This window comes from Arvicola amphibius, chromosome 9 (genome assembly GCF_903992535.2).
Source record: "Arvicola amphibius chromosome 9, mArvAmp1.2, whole genome shotgun sequence".
NCBI classification, from domain to species: domain Eukaryota; kingdom Metazoa; phylum Chordata; class Mammalia; order Rodentia; family Cricetidae; genus Arvicola; species Arvicola amphibius.
Genome location: NC_052055.2, coordinates 5,321,573 through 5,337,766, shown reverse-complemented (window position 1 = coordinate 5,337,766; position 16,194 = coordinate 5,321,573). Strand labels below are relative to the sequence as shown.

General features: G+C 38.7%; 1 protein-coding gene across 2 annotated transcripts in view; it reads right to left on the bottom strand.

Annotated features, from left to right (window-relative positions):
* The window catches only part of Rims2 (regulating synaptic membrane exocytosis 2), a 411,096-nt gene that overhangs the window by 153,401 nt on the left and 241,501 nt on the right, over positions 1-16,194 (bottom strand). The window contains exons 20-21 of one of the 2 annotated variants that reach the window (XM_042055663.1): positions 3,435-3,614; positions 2,458-2,567 (exon numbers count right to left, since the gene is read on the bottom strand). In XM_042055663.1, the coding sequence (XP_041911597.1) occupies positions 2,458-2,567; positions 3,435-3,614 (290 nt within the window). The remainder of the gene's footprint in view (positions 1-2,457; positions 2,568-3,434; positions 3,615-16,194) is intronic. The other variant, XM_042055664.1, reaches the window with a different exon arrangement.

Below are 16,194 nucleotides of genomic sequence, written 5' to 3'. Positions count from 1 at the left end.
ATTTAGAAGAAGGTTACAACTTTGACTATCGATTGATAGTTTGCTTCAGACGACTGCATATCCTCAGCTTTGGTTAGAGGTTGGGCACCTACAGAAAAGGGAGTCACTGTGTTCTTTAAAACTGACGGAGGTACAGGCTCATGGCTCTGAAGCCTCAACATTAACATGTCTGAAAATGCTGCTGAACACCAGCCAGTACCATTACAAATACAAATTATGAAATAAAAAGCAGAAAATCATAATTAGAGATATTAATTGAAATTGCTGATGATATTATAGTGGTTTTAATGTATTCTACCTGAAAAACCAAACCAGTAAAGACAACATCCATACAAGTCTTTGAATCTTTCAGCCTACATTTCCCTTCCCCAGTTAGGTTGGTTTTCTTCCATACTTAGCAGTGCACTGAATAAAGCTATCCAGACTTCAACAGACTTTCGCTATAAAAGATTCTAAAACGGAAGCTTTAACGCTATTGAGGGGACAAAAATTGCACACTATTGAACTTTTCTAATGAAAAACAGTTTAAAAGCACAAGCTTTTAGTCTTATGGAAATATCCAAGCGTTACAGCAATGCCATAGATGTCTTTCTTTAGGACTGACCACGAGAGTGTCAACCACAACCGCACTGCACGGTTGAGGATCACAGCAGGCGAGAAGCAGAAGCAACCATAGACGCCGATAGCCACTCAGTCACAACCAACAAGAGCATGACTTACATCAGAAAGACAAAGATAGATTTGCTGCTCAGTGCAATCCATGTATAAATTGGTTGTAAATGTGTCACATGCGGACATAAAGATGCCATAAACATACACTTCAAGTTCTCAGCGCAATCCATATACCATTTGAGGTACCGTTTCACTTTCTAAGACCGTCTTTCATTTTCAACTCAATAAATACTTGTTCCAGTCGAGCATCATTCTATGTGCTGGAGACTCAGCAGTAAAAAATACAGCCAGCAGTTTCAAAATTCTAAAGCTAGCAGATTTTATTGTACTAGAAATGTATGGCAGCCCACACACTATGACTCAGTATTTATTCTTGAGCTATGATGCAGTGTTTGGTAATAAACGCATAAAAGCGTCATATTCATCCTTGACACACTCCAAGCAGACTTACTACAACAAGTAACAGAAAATACAAGCCACAGCCGCTACCTAACTCAACAGCCTCTTTTGTAGGAAGTCAATGTTGATACTAAAAAGATCATCAGAAACACAGAATGAAAGATAAAATGATAAATATAGTAACACTATGTCTGGGCCCTCAGTGGCATAAACACACACTGCAATTGACATCCCTGCTTATAATCTCATTCAAAATCCAGAATTTTGTTCCAAAGGTAAATTAAATGTTTTATAAGAACAAATATTATTTAGTTATTTAAAAGAAATTAAACTCTTTGCACTCCTAAATGAATCAAAATTTAATTCCAGGGTGTTTTTTTCTCAGAAAATAAAATCTTAGTACTTTATTAGAAACTAGAAACGAAATATTTATTTGTATAAAAACTATATAAGTGAAGAGACATCAATTACAGTTGGGTTTATTTTTGTTTGCACAGCCCCCCAAAAGGTTTTTAGCACAAAACAAATCCTTCTTTATGTACAGACCTTCATAAGGGTCTATCTCCTTGACTCCATTGTCTAGGGAAACAAAATAAAATGAAAACAAGGGGGGGGGGGCGGAGAACCAAAGCATAGGTGTTAAAAACAACAGGAAATTTCAAAGTTATAGAATATACCGTCTATCAAAGAAAACTTAAATGGTGATTTTAGTATATATAGCTTTGAAAGACAGTTACTAAAAAGAGGGACTGTGATATAAAAGATGTGAAAATTATTCTGCTCCGTTATCCATGCTTTTAGAGAGAACTGAATCAAGATCTCTAGCTGCCTGAGAAGTGCTCCAGTGTGTCGGCTTGGCACTAACACATGGCACTAGCACATGGCACTAGCACATGGCACTAGCACATGGCACTAGCCCATTTACAACGGGAAACATCAGGTGCACCTTTGCGTGTGCGTTCTGGTTCCCTGAGGCTTACACTCCGCTCTCGAGAAGGACCACCACTGCTGTGCACCAGCTAACTAGTCCTTTGCAGTGTGTGAAAACTGATTTAGCTAGTTACTAATAAACTTTGCATAATCCCCCACAATTACATAATCCGAGATGTAGCAAAGACATTATAATCCAGCTGCTTCCATAAGACTACTGCTAACTTTTAAATTTACTTTCAAATTTGAAATGTAAAACAAGATTGCTTCTTTTTATCTCCAAGTAAAACTTTTACATGCAATGTATATTATATTCACAAATATAACTACTGTCAAATGAAGTCACACATACAGCTAAATACAGGAAGATATTAGCACAATGGCAATAGGAACCTCAATTCACCCCAGCTCCCATGTGTATCTCCTAATGGCATAATTAGAAAGCTAAGAACTTACTTCTCTCCAACGTTCCCTTGGGTGGGAGCTGCGGCAGCTGCCGGCCCCGCCGTCCTGTTACAGGAGTACTGGATGGGCTAGTCTGGACAGACCCGGTCCGAGGGTGGGACCTACAAGATGCAGCATCGATACATTTTCAGCAAGCGCTAAGTAAATTCGGTATTAGCTGGTTTACATGATTGCTGTATCAGTGGGTTTTTTTTTTTTTTTAACGTGGATTGCTGCTGGTTAAAAGGAGAACAGGACAAAGTATGGACATTTGAACAGTTACTTAAACACCAAAAAAATGTTTATGTTTTGGTGTAATATGCATACATACACACAGACATGCACAGAGAGATTGTAGTAAAACCCATGAAATTAGTGATAAAGACTCCTAATCTATTTAAGTGAAAGCAAGTAGAAAATTCTACAAGTTAAAAATTAAACTTTATATTTTTTCTACCATAATACAAATTCTTAAAACTAACTTTCCTCCTTTGCCCCAATCAGATTTTTACTTTTTATACTAAATACTCATTTTTATTAGAAAACATCTCACAAATCTACTTAAAAAATCCAAAGCAACTTTAAAGTCAGCTAAAGAAAATTCTGATATCTAATATTAATACTCATAGAAACTAATTCTATCTAATATTATTTACTGTCATGATGATTATCAGAAAGGTCATGCCTAATGAGCACAGTCATTTCTCATTCTGTGGAAGAACATGATAGTTATGGCAGGATTTACCAGGATTCCTGATTCATGAGAGACCACAGAACAAATGCAATCCGGACAGTTGAGAAACAAACCACAATGGTGATGACACTATCATATCCGCGGGATATAAATAGTGTGTGTGCACTGACAAGGTTAGTATCGACTTAGACTGGTGACCAGCCAGAAATGACAGAGACCATTTAGCTGTCGGGAAAATAAAATGGCGTGTTGGCAGAGCAGACAGGGAAGTTAGTCTGATCGATTTATCTTTCACCTCGATAAGGCAGGTGAAGGAGGGGCAGATCTTCCAGTCATTAATGAAGGCATCGACCTCATGAGGTTTGTATCAGGACGTTCAGAGGATCTGGAGCGGGTGGTGGTCCGCTCTAGGAGAGGCCGCTGTTCTGTTGATCTGGATCTGTGATATGGCTGTCTATCTGCTGCTTCACAATCCCTGAAATGTTAGTCAAAAAGCAGCTCAGTTGATCTTTAATGCCTTTCTGCTATTTGGTCATGCTGCATCAAACTGATTTTGAAAAAAAAAAAAGAATTGCTTAAAATTAATGTGTATGCAAAAAAGAATTTTTCCCAACACATCCTGAAAATTCTGATTAAGCTTAAAAAGTTCCAAAGAACCTGAGTCTGATTTTACTAGTAATTACCAGCAAATGAATTATTAACTGAGCTGCTCAAAATGGTTATAACCACTGCAATCCCAGCTACCTGCTTTCCAAAATGAAGAGAACATGTGAACGGTGGGGTATCCTAGATTAAAGACATTCGACAGTGATTCCTCGCACTTTCGAGAAGAGAAAGTTATGCAGGATGTTTATTGGCAAATGGAGCAAGATACAAAGGCATTAATAGCACTGTCAGAGCATGTGGACAGCTTTCAGCAGAAGCATGAACTCGAGGTCACGGCAAACCCTGCAGAGAACTGGCGACTCTGCACCAGTCTCAGGCGCTTCAGTCAGACCAAACAGCCCAGACAGCTACTGGATCAAACCAGAATTCCAGCATAAAAATAAAAATCAGAGCTCTCCAACCACTAACTCAACTTTTATTGAAGCAAGAATACTTACACCTATGTGGTCAAAAGTGATTGACACATCTCTTGGCGTCTACCATAATGTTTATATACCATAATGAGATCCATAATGAGATCAATAAGTGGATAGAATTCGGTTCTATGACTTAGAAGACATCTAAAGACATTAACTTTTGCTCTAGAACTCAAAAGAAGCATATGTAGCCGAATCTATTTCAAACAGCCACCTCCTGAGCCAATCACAACTACAGTAAAGGAAGTATCTCTTGACGGCAGGGAGAGCAAGCACTGTCACGAGTGCTCCGACTTGACCTAGAAAGACGCTCTGAGTTTTGAAAATGAAAAAATGGGCAATTGGAAAAAAGGAGAAAAAGGGACACACTGTCCTCAGTATCATGAATACTATATCATACACTTGTGGAAAACAAACACTATTAGAAAAAGAGCGCCAGATTCCACCTATATTATTTTATATCTTCAATAAGACTTTAAAGTCAGAGAATAAAACAGAAGTAAAATCATTTAAAAACCTTTTATTATTGAATCAAACTGTGACCTTTATGTGAAGTTCAGTATGTTTACATAAGTACTTCCCAAATATGGGAAGGGCTGGAGAGCATGCTCAGCATAGAGGAGAGTGTCACGATCAAAAATGTCATCATATTCGAGAGCAAATATAAGTTCATACATATGTGATTACAATTAAAAAGATGAATTAAATGGAATTAGAATATAAAATTCATAATTTTGTTCTTCTGAAATTCTATTTTAGAGGAAACACTCTTTTTGGAAATAAATGTGGTCAATAACTTGTGAGCCGTGTCTTAGCGCAAGGCCTCCGGTGTGCCCCCTGCAGCAGGTCAGGAAAAACAAGAGTTCACACTAGCTTTCGCTGTATTTCCCCCATCCTTAAAAACCTGCCCTTTGGCAAATACCAAACTTTACATTTGTTTCAAAGACTAATTGTGATCTTAGGGTAATGATAAGATTTTCTCCCACACAACATTTGGCAGCAAAACTTAGTCAAGTGTCTGTAGTGATAGCAACAGGAGACTGCCACCTGCACCTATCGGAAAGCTCAGCTCTCAGCACCTAACCAAGCATTTTCTCTCTCTCTCTCTCTCTCTCTCTCTCTCTCTGTGTGTGTGTGTGTGTGTGTGTGTGTGTGTGTGTGTGTGTACGTGCACGTGCGTGTGTGTGTGCACGTGTGTGTGTGCGTGTCAAAAGGTACAGTTTATAGAACAAATATACCCACCTTAGGAAAAAAATACCCCATAAAGATTTTTCTTTCCTTAGTAAAAAATGTTTTGATAATTAGAAGGAATTTTCATCTTTTTGTAGACATTTTATTACCACAAATAATAGAAATATAATCAAAACATATTAAGTAAACATAGGTTAATGCGTGAAAGATGAAAAAGACCAAGAGGATGCAGAATTTTCCTAATAAATGCTGCCACAGCAATCGAAGCTGTCATACTTTAAGTTTTGCAGCATACAAGGTCAAGCTACACTTTCTGTGCCCAGCACCAGCAAAGAATAGAGCAGTCAGTTAAGGCTTGGGGTTAAAAGTCACAGCAGCACTGAGAGAAGGCCATAGTCTCACAAGGATCACCCCAGCGTGGACATAAGAAAGCCCAGTGTCTCTGGCTACATTGGAGTAGGCCTTCCTTTATGACAAGAATGCATTCATAATCTCAATAGCAACAACTGAAGGTAGGGAACAGTAATAAGTGTTAGATGTAACATGCTTCCGTGTTTAATTGGAGTTCTCAAGCTGTGGATTGTACTCCAATAGAAGCATTTTTCCTATTAATCCTAATTTATTTACTGCATTTTATTATAAACATAAAAACATTGTTTTAAGAAGGGTAGCAACTACTTTATCAAAAAGTACACCACATCAACAAGAAAACTCCATTTGTCAATTTAAATCTTTAGAGAAATAATTGCACTGTACTTTAAAAAGTGATTTAATAATCCATTCCAGTTCCATTTTTGAGTAGTTTAAATTTTTAATCAATGTTTAAAATAGTTCCTATTTTTGATTTGTAACTTTCTGGATTGATCCAATCCTCTGCTTCACTATGCAGAGGGCTGTGCTGGAAACTGACGGCATTTGAGGAGGAAACTGCCTAATGACCCCTCAGTTTCCTGACACTGAGTTTCAGGGCCATAAGAGGAGCCACCATGGCAGTCAGCTAGCACATGCGGATTGAGACACGAATTAGAGATAGCCAAGGACAAGAAAGCAAGAATTTACACATACAAGTAACACTATCCAGGCTGAGCAGGTGGTGTTTATATATTTAGGAATATACATGCATATATATAATTATGTATAATAGAAAAAGCAAGAGGGTGCATAGAAATAGTTCAAGAAAGGAAAGGGAATGGCGAATTGATACAATTATGTTCTAATTTCAAAAAGTTAAAAGAGGAAGCAAACAATTCAGATAATCTAAAAATGAAAGCGCGTTAAGTTTTAGTATTCCTTCAAGAATTTTTAAGGGGAAAATTCAGGACATTTAGTGAAACTAAATTTAGTCTTGAAACATTTTCTCTTCAGGACCACGAGGGGTTGGTTGGTCCACCCACTGAGACAGAGTGCCTGAGCTAATGGGAGCTCACCAACTCCAGCTGGACTGGGACTGAATGAGCATGGGAACAAACTGGACCCTCTGAATGTGGCTGACAATTGGGGCAGACTGAGGGACCAATGATAATGGCACTGGGATTTGTCTCTACTACATGTAGTGGCTTTTTGGGATCCTATTTTATTTGGATGCATACCTTCCTAAGCCTGGATATAGGGGGCAGGGCCTTGGACTTCCCACAGGGCCCTCTCTTGGGACTGGAAGGGGGTGGGGGAAAGGGTGGGGAGAGCAGGAGGGAAGTGGGAGGAGGGGAGGAAGTGGAAACTTTGACTTGTATTATTTATAAAGTAATAATAATTAAAAAAAAGAAAAAATATTTTTTAAATTTCCAAGTATCTGATACAATTTCTTACTCATTCAATCACTTTTGCTACCTTGGGCCTCTTTTTTTTTTTTTTCAATTACAGTTCACGAGATTTCTTAAAGCTTCCAGGGCAGAGCCAGTCTGCAGGATTCCTTCCTATAGCTTACTACTGTATATGTGCCCACTCACTCCAGGACGCAACTCCAAACCAAGGCAAGTCAGATACAGAGCAAAATAGGAAACTCAGAACAGGGCTGGAGAGATGGCTCAGCAGTTAAGAACACTGGCTGCTCTTCCAGCGGACCTAAGTTCAATTCCCAGCACACAGGGCATCTCACAGCCACCTGTAACTCCAGTTTCAGAGCATTTGAAATCCCCCACCACACACACACAATAGATACAGGCAAAACAGCAATATACATTAAACAAATAACCAACCAAACAAATAAATCTAAAAACGAATTCAAGCCAAGAAGCATGATAAAATGTTTCAAAGCAATATTCAGAAATGAATGAAGGTCAGCTGCTTTTTAACTTTTGACTGACAATCTGGTATACATTAAACAGATAAAGAAATTTCATATTTATATTATAAAATATTCATGAATACACTTAGATTTTCTTCAAAATAAAGCTGTAGAATATAAAGCTAGTTATTATTCATTCATTTCCCTCACAAAGTTGAATTCATTTATTTATCTCTGTATTTTTGAATTTCCTGTTTTTGAGACAAGCTCTCATACAGCGCAGATTAATCTTGAACTTGAATTACATGTGTGCACTGTCATGCCTGGCCCTGAAATTAATTTAAAAAGAAAAGATGTGAACTCTATATAGTGGTACATCCCTTTACTTCTTTTTTAAAAATAATTTGTTTGCTTTTCTTATGAGGACTCTATCTGCATTATGACTTTAAGCCAGCAGAGAGCATCAGAGTCTGCTGTGGATGGCTGTAAGCCCCCATGTGGGTGCTGGGAATTGAACTCAGGACCTCTGGAAGAGCAGCAGTGCTCTTAGCGGCTGAGCATCTCGCCAGTCCCCTGGTCTCTTTAATTCTAAAATTTAAAAAGTTGAAGGAAACGAGTTGCGAGGGTCAGTTCTAGTCTGGGACACACGTGTAAACAATGTCTCCAGGGGATAAAGGAGTTCTAGTCTGGGACACACGTGTAAACAATGTCTCCAGGGATAAAGGAGTTCTAGTCTGGGACACACGTGTAAACAATGTCTCCAGGGGTAGAGGAGTGAAAAGCGAGTATTATCTGTGCAGAAAGAATCCAGTCTCAGGCAGACAGCCTTGCCTGTTTGTGGACGTGTAGACAGCAGAAGGTGAAACAGTTTTTGCTAAAATGTCCTGACTACCTAGGCAATTTTCTGATGGTAATTGCATTGCCAAAGCAATAAAAACCATAGGACATTACCAGAAACCTTAAAATAAGATTGAAGGGGTACTTAATAAAACATGTACATATATTTGTATTAATGTAACAACTAATATTATATGACTCAAATTCAAAGGTAGAACTTTCACATCCTTAATAATGTGTCAAATACATTCACCCTTTATAGAAATTATATTGGTTCCACTTAAGAGTATGACAAGGCACAATGGGGGTGCAGTTCAAGGTAGATCAACTTGCAGGAACATTGGGAGGCACTGGGTTCCAACCCCAGCACCATGAAAGAGGGATGTAAGGAGAGGGGAAGCGAGGCCAGAGAAACAGCCACCCTGAAGTGATAAATAAGCACCATGCATTCATAAGACTGATTTTATAATTTAGCAGAAGACAGATTTAATCTGCCTTGGTATGGTAGTATTTCTGTATAGAGTAGTTTTGCTGAGTTAAAAAAATAGTATTTAAAAGTAATTGAATTTACTCAAAAGTAACCATATATAAAGACTCATCGAAGCTGGCAACAATACAATGACATGCAAATATAGATATTGCTGAGAGCAAGCGAGACATTGATCATGTAGAACATGATCACTACTCGCCAAAAGCTTCATCGTCAATGAGTAGTATCATTATGCCTGCAGAACTGTTTCACATAGTCATTATTTGAAATCACAAGAACAAAAGATCAAAAATCTCAATTTCCTCAAAATATTAGGGAAAAATACAATTCTGACACTGAAGGTAATTTGTGTCAGGAAGTATGGACACTATGATACACTTACTGAGGACATCTGGAGCACTTATTAGGAACTTACAACTTCTCATAATGACTTGTTATTTCAAAAATAACTAAAATGAGCAGAATGACCATGCAGCAAATTAAAATCTTGACATAATTATTACCTTTTATCTATAAAATTCTTACTGTATGAGCTCATTTCTATTTTCAATGGATACCAGAGTTAAACAATGCTTTGTTGATTATAAAAATTCAAAAATTTCCACTAAGATGTTAGTTGGACCTTAGTTTTCCAGATCGTCAAAGACTCCATAAAAATAGCATTTAAAGGTATGTCTCTAAAGAACAGAGTGTGGTCTGCTATTTATGATGAGACAATGTGATAAAATATAGTCAACAATTTCTCCAATCTAGAAAACTCAACCAGCTTTCCTTAGAATGGGTGTAATACAGGGCTTGAGAGATGGCTTGGTGATTAAGAGCAATGGCTGCTGTTCCAGAGGACCCAGGTTCAATTCCTCACACCCACATGGCAGCCAGCTGACAACTGTCTCAGTATGAATGAGTGCTGACTGGAATTCTTTAGGTAAACGGTCAGGAATTGTAGAGCTTGGGTCGCAGGATAGGCCTATTGTTTGTTTGGCCAGCATTCCCTGTACAGAATTTTACACTCGCTCTATTAGCTTGAATAGTATTTCCCTCAGCTGGTGCTAAACGCTTCTCCTCAGTGCTTTCAGAATTTCCAGACCTGTACTTTTGCTCAGTGTGACAAGCTCATCTCAAGTGTTACTCCTTGCTAAGGCACCTGATGCACCAAGTTACCCAAATACAGACTGAGAATTAGTCTAGTAATTCACTAAAATTTCAGTTCCCAATATTTACCAAGTATTATTTTTTCATTTGTTAAATCCTTTATTTTCTTTCTATTTCTCCATTTTCTTCATATGTATTCTTTTCATGTGTTTTTTTTTTCCTTCAAACCAACCATGCAGATACTCTTCAAAGTGGCCATTTCAGTGAACAAACTTACACGCTCAGCGCTAGGCAAGCACTCAGTGTAGGTAGGGCCTACAGTCCTAACTCCAAGTCCATTACAGAACACAGAGGTCCTAACAATCAAGGAGCTATTGTTGCACATTCATTTTGTACTATGACTTATGACAATACTCCAAAACATAATGTTGTTTTTATTATTTCAATGATTTCCTTCTCTATTTTTAAAAATGTCACTGAAACCCTAACTTACAGTGACAAGACTCTAATTAATTTCTGATGATTTTTTAAGGTAAAATTGAGTTGTTGTCTCTTAAATGGAACAATTACATAATCCAGTTACCAATCAATGTTAATAATTTCTTTGTAGATGCATGGCCATAGCAGAAATAAATACCAGGAAAATAAGTAGGATACAGAAGTAAATTTTAAAAATATGAGCAGGATATTTAATCAAGAGAGGACATATTTTAACAAATAATGGTCAAATAATAGTCACCATTATTAGACAAGAAGGAAAAGAATGGCACTCCTACAATTAGTCATTATTTCTTTCTTGAAGTAGCAAGTGTACCAAATATTATTTATATTTCTATTGTTCCACCCCAAAGAAACAAAACAGGCTTTTCATGTCAGGTCTCATAAGCCTAGATTTTTCTGAGTGATCAGTCAGGGACTGGGAACACCACATGCATATCAAATTTGGATGCCGTTACTCCATGTTTATTTCCTCCTAGTCCTATCTTGTGGATAATGCTCAAAATATGAAAATTTGTTTTTATTTACTACATTTGGAAATTTCTAGATATTATAGTCACACGATGGCCCACTTAAATATATAAAAACATATTTATAGAAGAATTATCAGATGAGACCATAAGGTATCTCAAAAACTACGCTAAATACCTGGCCTCCAGAAATGAGAGCTCTTCTCTTCACACGCTTCGATGTAAACATAATTTTCCCTTATAGAAATCAGCTAAGCTAATGAAAAGCTGGGCATTTAGTTCAAAAGCCATTCACTGTGCAAGAGAAGGAATAAATAAAGCTTGAAGTTTGTGAAACAGGAAAGTATCTTCAGGGCAGCTACAACATTGAGGATGAGGAAGAACAGGTGAGGCTGGTACCACACGAAAGCAGGAAGCAGGGCAGGGTCTGCTGCTGAAATGAAGGCACACAGGAGGTCAGACGAGGTATGGGCATGGAGAGTCTACCAGGAAAGTAGCATTTAAACTGAGATTACAAAGACAGAGCAAACTTCAGTGACAATCTGCATGAGTGTCCCAAAGCAGAATGGTGCAGGAAGCTCAGTCTGTCTGAAATAGTTAAGGAATTAAGTGCCTGGTGAATTTATTCTCTCAAATAAATATTTGAGAGGATGCTGATATGGTGCAGACTGGTGGCAGGAATTAAGAGGTAGAGAAAGATGAAATCCAGGTGCTAAAGTCACCAATGGAAGAAAACAGCACAACTAAGCAGCCAGCACAGTCGGCCGTATGCAAGCGTGATGGAATGGCTTGCTCAGTTTTCTCACATAAAGAGAAACAGTAGTTAAAAATAATATGCATGGCTTTCCTTCTAGCCCATTTTCATTCCTTTGTGGCTCCCACTTGTGGTGATGTTTTGTTTGTGATCTAACAAAGCTTGCCTGAAGATCAGAGTGCAGAGCTAAGCCACTGGAGGTCAGTGAGTGGTGGCCCACACCTTTAACCCCAGGACTCGGGAGACAGAGGCAGACGAATTTCTCTTAGAATCTGTCTAGAATAGAAACAGAGCTCACACAAAGCACTTGGGCACACTTTAACTGCAGCACTAGGGAGGTGGAGATAGGAGAAGACAGCTGTGTGGAGAGAGGAGTATAAGGCGAAGGGACAGGAACTCAGTGCAGTCTGAGAAGCAGGCAGTCTGAGGACAGGATCACCCCCTTGGTCTGAGCATTGGTAGAGGTAAGAACTCTAGTGGCTGCCGGTCTGCTTTTCTCATCCTTCTGCTTTCACCCCCTGATAGCTGACTTCGAGTTTTTATGATTAAGACCAATTAGAATTCGTGCTATGCCCACTAATACACAGAGCCACTCTTTAGCTGGGAAGCACACACCACAGTGGACTGGGACACAGACAGGCAGGCTTTAATCTCCCTGCACCCCATTCCATCTCTGCAGTCTGCCAACAGAAGCCTCCTCGGGCCATATCCATCCCTTGGGACTTGGCTTCATGGTGTGAACCCAGGGTTCACCTTGTTCTTTCTTGATGCCACTTCATCCTTTTCTTCTAGCCCATTTCCACTGTTTTCTGACTCCTGCTCACCCACAGAACCAGGGACTCTCTGTAACAAGGACCTGACAGCCACCACATGTGGCTGGGGCATAAATGACCTTAACCGTGGACCCCAATGCCACCCCACTTGACTAGGACCCAGTAGGTAACAGCAACCAAAGAACAGAACACCCGCGCAACAAATATCACATATCTACAGAATATCAGATATCTACAGAATATCAGATATCTACAGAATATCAGATATCAGATATCTACAGAATACCTCCACAACAAAAACAAATAACAGGTTTCTACACCAAGAAATACTTCAAATCCCGTAAGTCTAGATTCCTGGATCCAAGCACAAAATCACAGACATGAACAAACTGGACAATCCGACTTCTCCAGAACCAGCGGCCCTGTAACAGGGTGTAGGAACACAGCAGTTCATAGGATGTAGGAGGACAGCAGTTCATAGGGTGTAGGAGGACAGCAGTCCACAGGGTGTAGGAGGACAGCAGTCCACAGGGTGTAGGAGGACAGCAGTTCAGCTGAAGCACAAGAGCTTCAAATCGGCAGTTGTGAAAATGCGCACGGACTTCAAAAGGAGATGGATGAAGCACCAGTGGAAATACAAAGCAGTTTAATGAAACGATGCAAACAATTTAAGACACGAAAACATTTAATAAATAAAACACAAAAGAAGCTAAAGTGAAAATGAAAAATTCAAGTGGTCAAATAAAAACCTCAGAGATGAGCCTTACCAAAGATTAAAGACATAGAAAGGAGAATTTCAGGTCTTGAAGACAAGGTAGAAGATAAGGATATCCCAGTTAGAAATATTAAATCTTAAATTAAAAAATAATCCAAGCACAAAACTATCCAGGAAATCTGGGATACCATGAAAAAAATCCCAAACTGAGAATAACAGATACACAGAAGAGAGAAGAAATCCATATCAAAAGCAGAGAAAATATTTTTTACAAAATCATATAAGAAAAAATTTCCCGATATAAAGGAAAGCTTATCAAGGTATAAGAGGCATTGAAAACACCAAATAAACAGGACCAGAAAAGAAAGGCCCGATGATACAAAATAACCCAAACACTAACTGTCCAGAGAAAACAAAGAATATTAAGTTTCAAGGGAAAAAGACAATGTTACACAGAAAGACAAGACCATTAGGATAGCACCTGCCTTTTCAAATAGACTCTGGAAGCCCAAGGCCCACATAGACGCTCTACAAGCTCAGAAAGATCACAGGTGCAAGTCTAGGCTACTTTATCCAGCAAAACTATCACAATCAAGAGAGAAAGAGAAACATCTCACAATAAAAGCAAGTCCTTCCCACTAATCAAGCACTGGAGAAGTCAGGAGAAAGAAGACTCCAGTCTGAAGAGAAAGCTAACTGCACCCAAGATGACACAAAAAATAAATAATCAAATAAATAATTCCAAAGCATTAAATCAAAAAAGAGGCAGGGAAGGGCAAAATAACAAAACAGTCAAAACAGCAAAATAACAGCAATAAATAAGTATTTTTCATTAATAACTCTCAATATTAATGATCTCATTTCCCCAATAAAAAGACACAAAGAAATTAGATTAAAAACAGGATTAATCATTCTGCTGTCTGCAAGAAACATGCACAAGGTAAGATCTGTCCTTAAGAAACACACACAAGGTAAGATCTGTCCTTAAGAAACACACACAAGGTAAGATCTGTCCTTAAGAAACACACACAAGGTGAGATCTGTCCTTCAGAAACACACACAAGGTGAGATCTGTCCTTCAGAAAAACACTGTTTAGAAAAACAGGGTGGAAAGAAGTATTTCAGGCAAACAGAACTAAGAAGCATGCAGATACAGTTATTTTAATAAAAGATAGACTTTAAACTGAAATTAATCAGAAGAGAAAAGGGAAAACATTACATACTTATTTAAAAATACATCAAAAAGATAATGCGCTTCTAAACATTTATCCATAAACACAAGTTCGCGAACCTTGACATAGATGCTCCTACAGCTGAACTCCATCCTGACACTGACTAGGGGACAGTGGCTAACTCAGAACTCCAACGTCACCCACAGACAGTTATCCAGACAAAAACAAAGCAAAAAAAAAATGGAGCTGTAAACAACATTAATCACAAGGGACCTCACAGAGGATATAAGCTACCTGTGACCTTGGTCACTTGATGCACATCCTTGCTTTTGCTCCCTCCTCGCTGCATCCTCCTAACAATGTATAATCCGCCCCTCTTGCCCATAAACACCTATTGCTCCTATAAGAGGGACTTCAGGAGGCCAGCAGGGGCAGCTCTCTCAAACCCCAACTTAGGGAAGTCAGCTGACTGGCCAGTTCTGGGTGTGCCCAAAATACAGCTTACTTTAATTGGACAACCATGGACTTGGTCTTTTCCCCTCGCAAGTATCAGGTTTAACATTTGGAGTTCCCCAGTGATATAGACCATCCTTTATACCCTTCACTTGAGGTCCTTTGAGGGCTGAGCCACCCGGGGAGCATTCACTTTGGAATATTAATCCAAGGCTCCAGGGGAGGCCCACATCTCAGGGACAGATGGAGTTAACACAGAATTCTGCCAGTCTTTCAAAGAAGAACTAACATCATAATCCTCATATTACTCTCAGAAACGAACTGAAAGAACACGAACTGATTCTTTTTATGAAGCCACTATTACCCTGATAAACAGTGGCACAAAGAATACCCAAAGGAAAATTATAGACCAACATCTTTAAGAACATAGATTCAAAAATGCTCAATAAAATACATGCAAACCAAATTCAAGAACACATTACAAAGATCATCCACCATGATCAACATGGCTTCATCTCAGAGATACATAGATGGTTCAGCATACAAACAAAAACAACCACATATACTAAAAGACAAAAGCCACATAATCTCTCATTACCTTTTCCAATAGCATCAGCAGCAACAACAAAAATGTTGTGGGATTATTGTAATCAAGAAAATGAAAGACTTGCATAATAAAAAGTTTAAGACACTGTATAAAGAAGCTGAAGAAGACCACAGATGTAAAGATCTCCCATGTTCCTGGATCACTAGGAATAATATTGTGAAAGCGGCCATCCTACCAACATAAAACTACAGATTCAATGCAATCCCCAACTTCATATGTGAAAACCAAAACCGCAGGATAACTAATACAATCCTGAATAATAAAAGAACTGCTGGAGACAACACATCCAGATTTCACATGATGAAAGCTATGATGGAGCTATAGCAGTAAAACATCAGGGCATTAGCATAAAAACAGACATGCTGATCAGAGGATCGAATTAAAGACCCAGACAGAAGCTCATAGAGACACACATAGAGACCCCTGATCTTTGACAAAGACGTCAATGATACATGCTGGAGTAAAAACACATCTTCAGCAAATGGTGCTCATCAAACTGGGATAGCTGTGTATAGAAGAAAGAAAACAGATCCATATTTATCATTCTGAGTAAAACTCAACTTCAAATGGATCAAGGACCTCAACTAAGGATCTGCTACCTGAATCTGGCAGAGAATAAAGTGGAGAATAGTCTTGAACTTACTGACACAGGAAGGGCCTTTCTGAACAAGTACCCAGAAGCACGGGTGTAAAAACC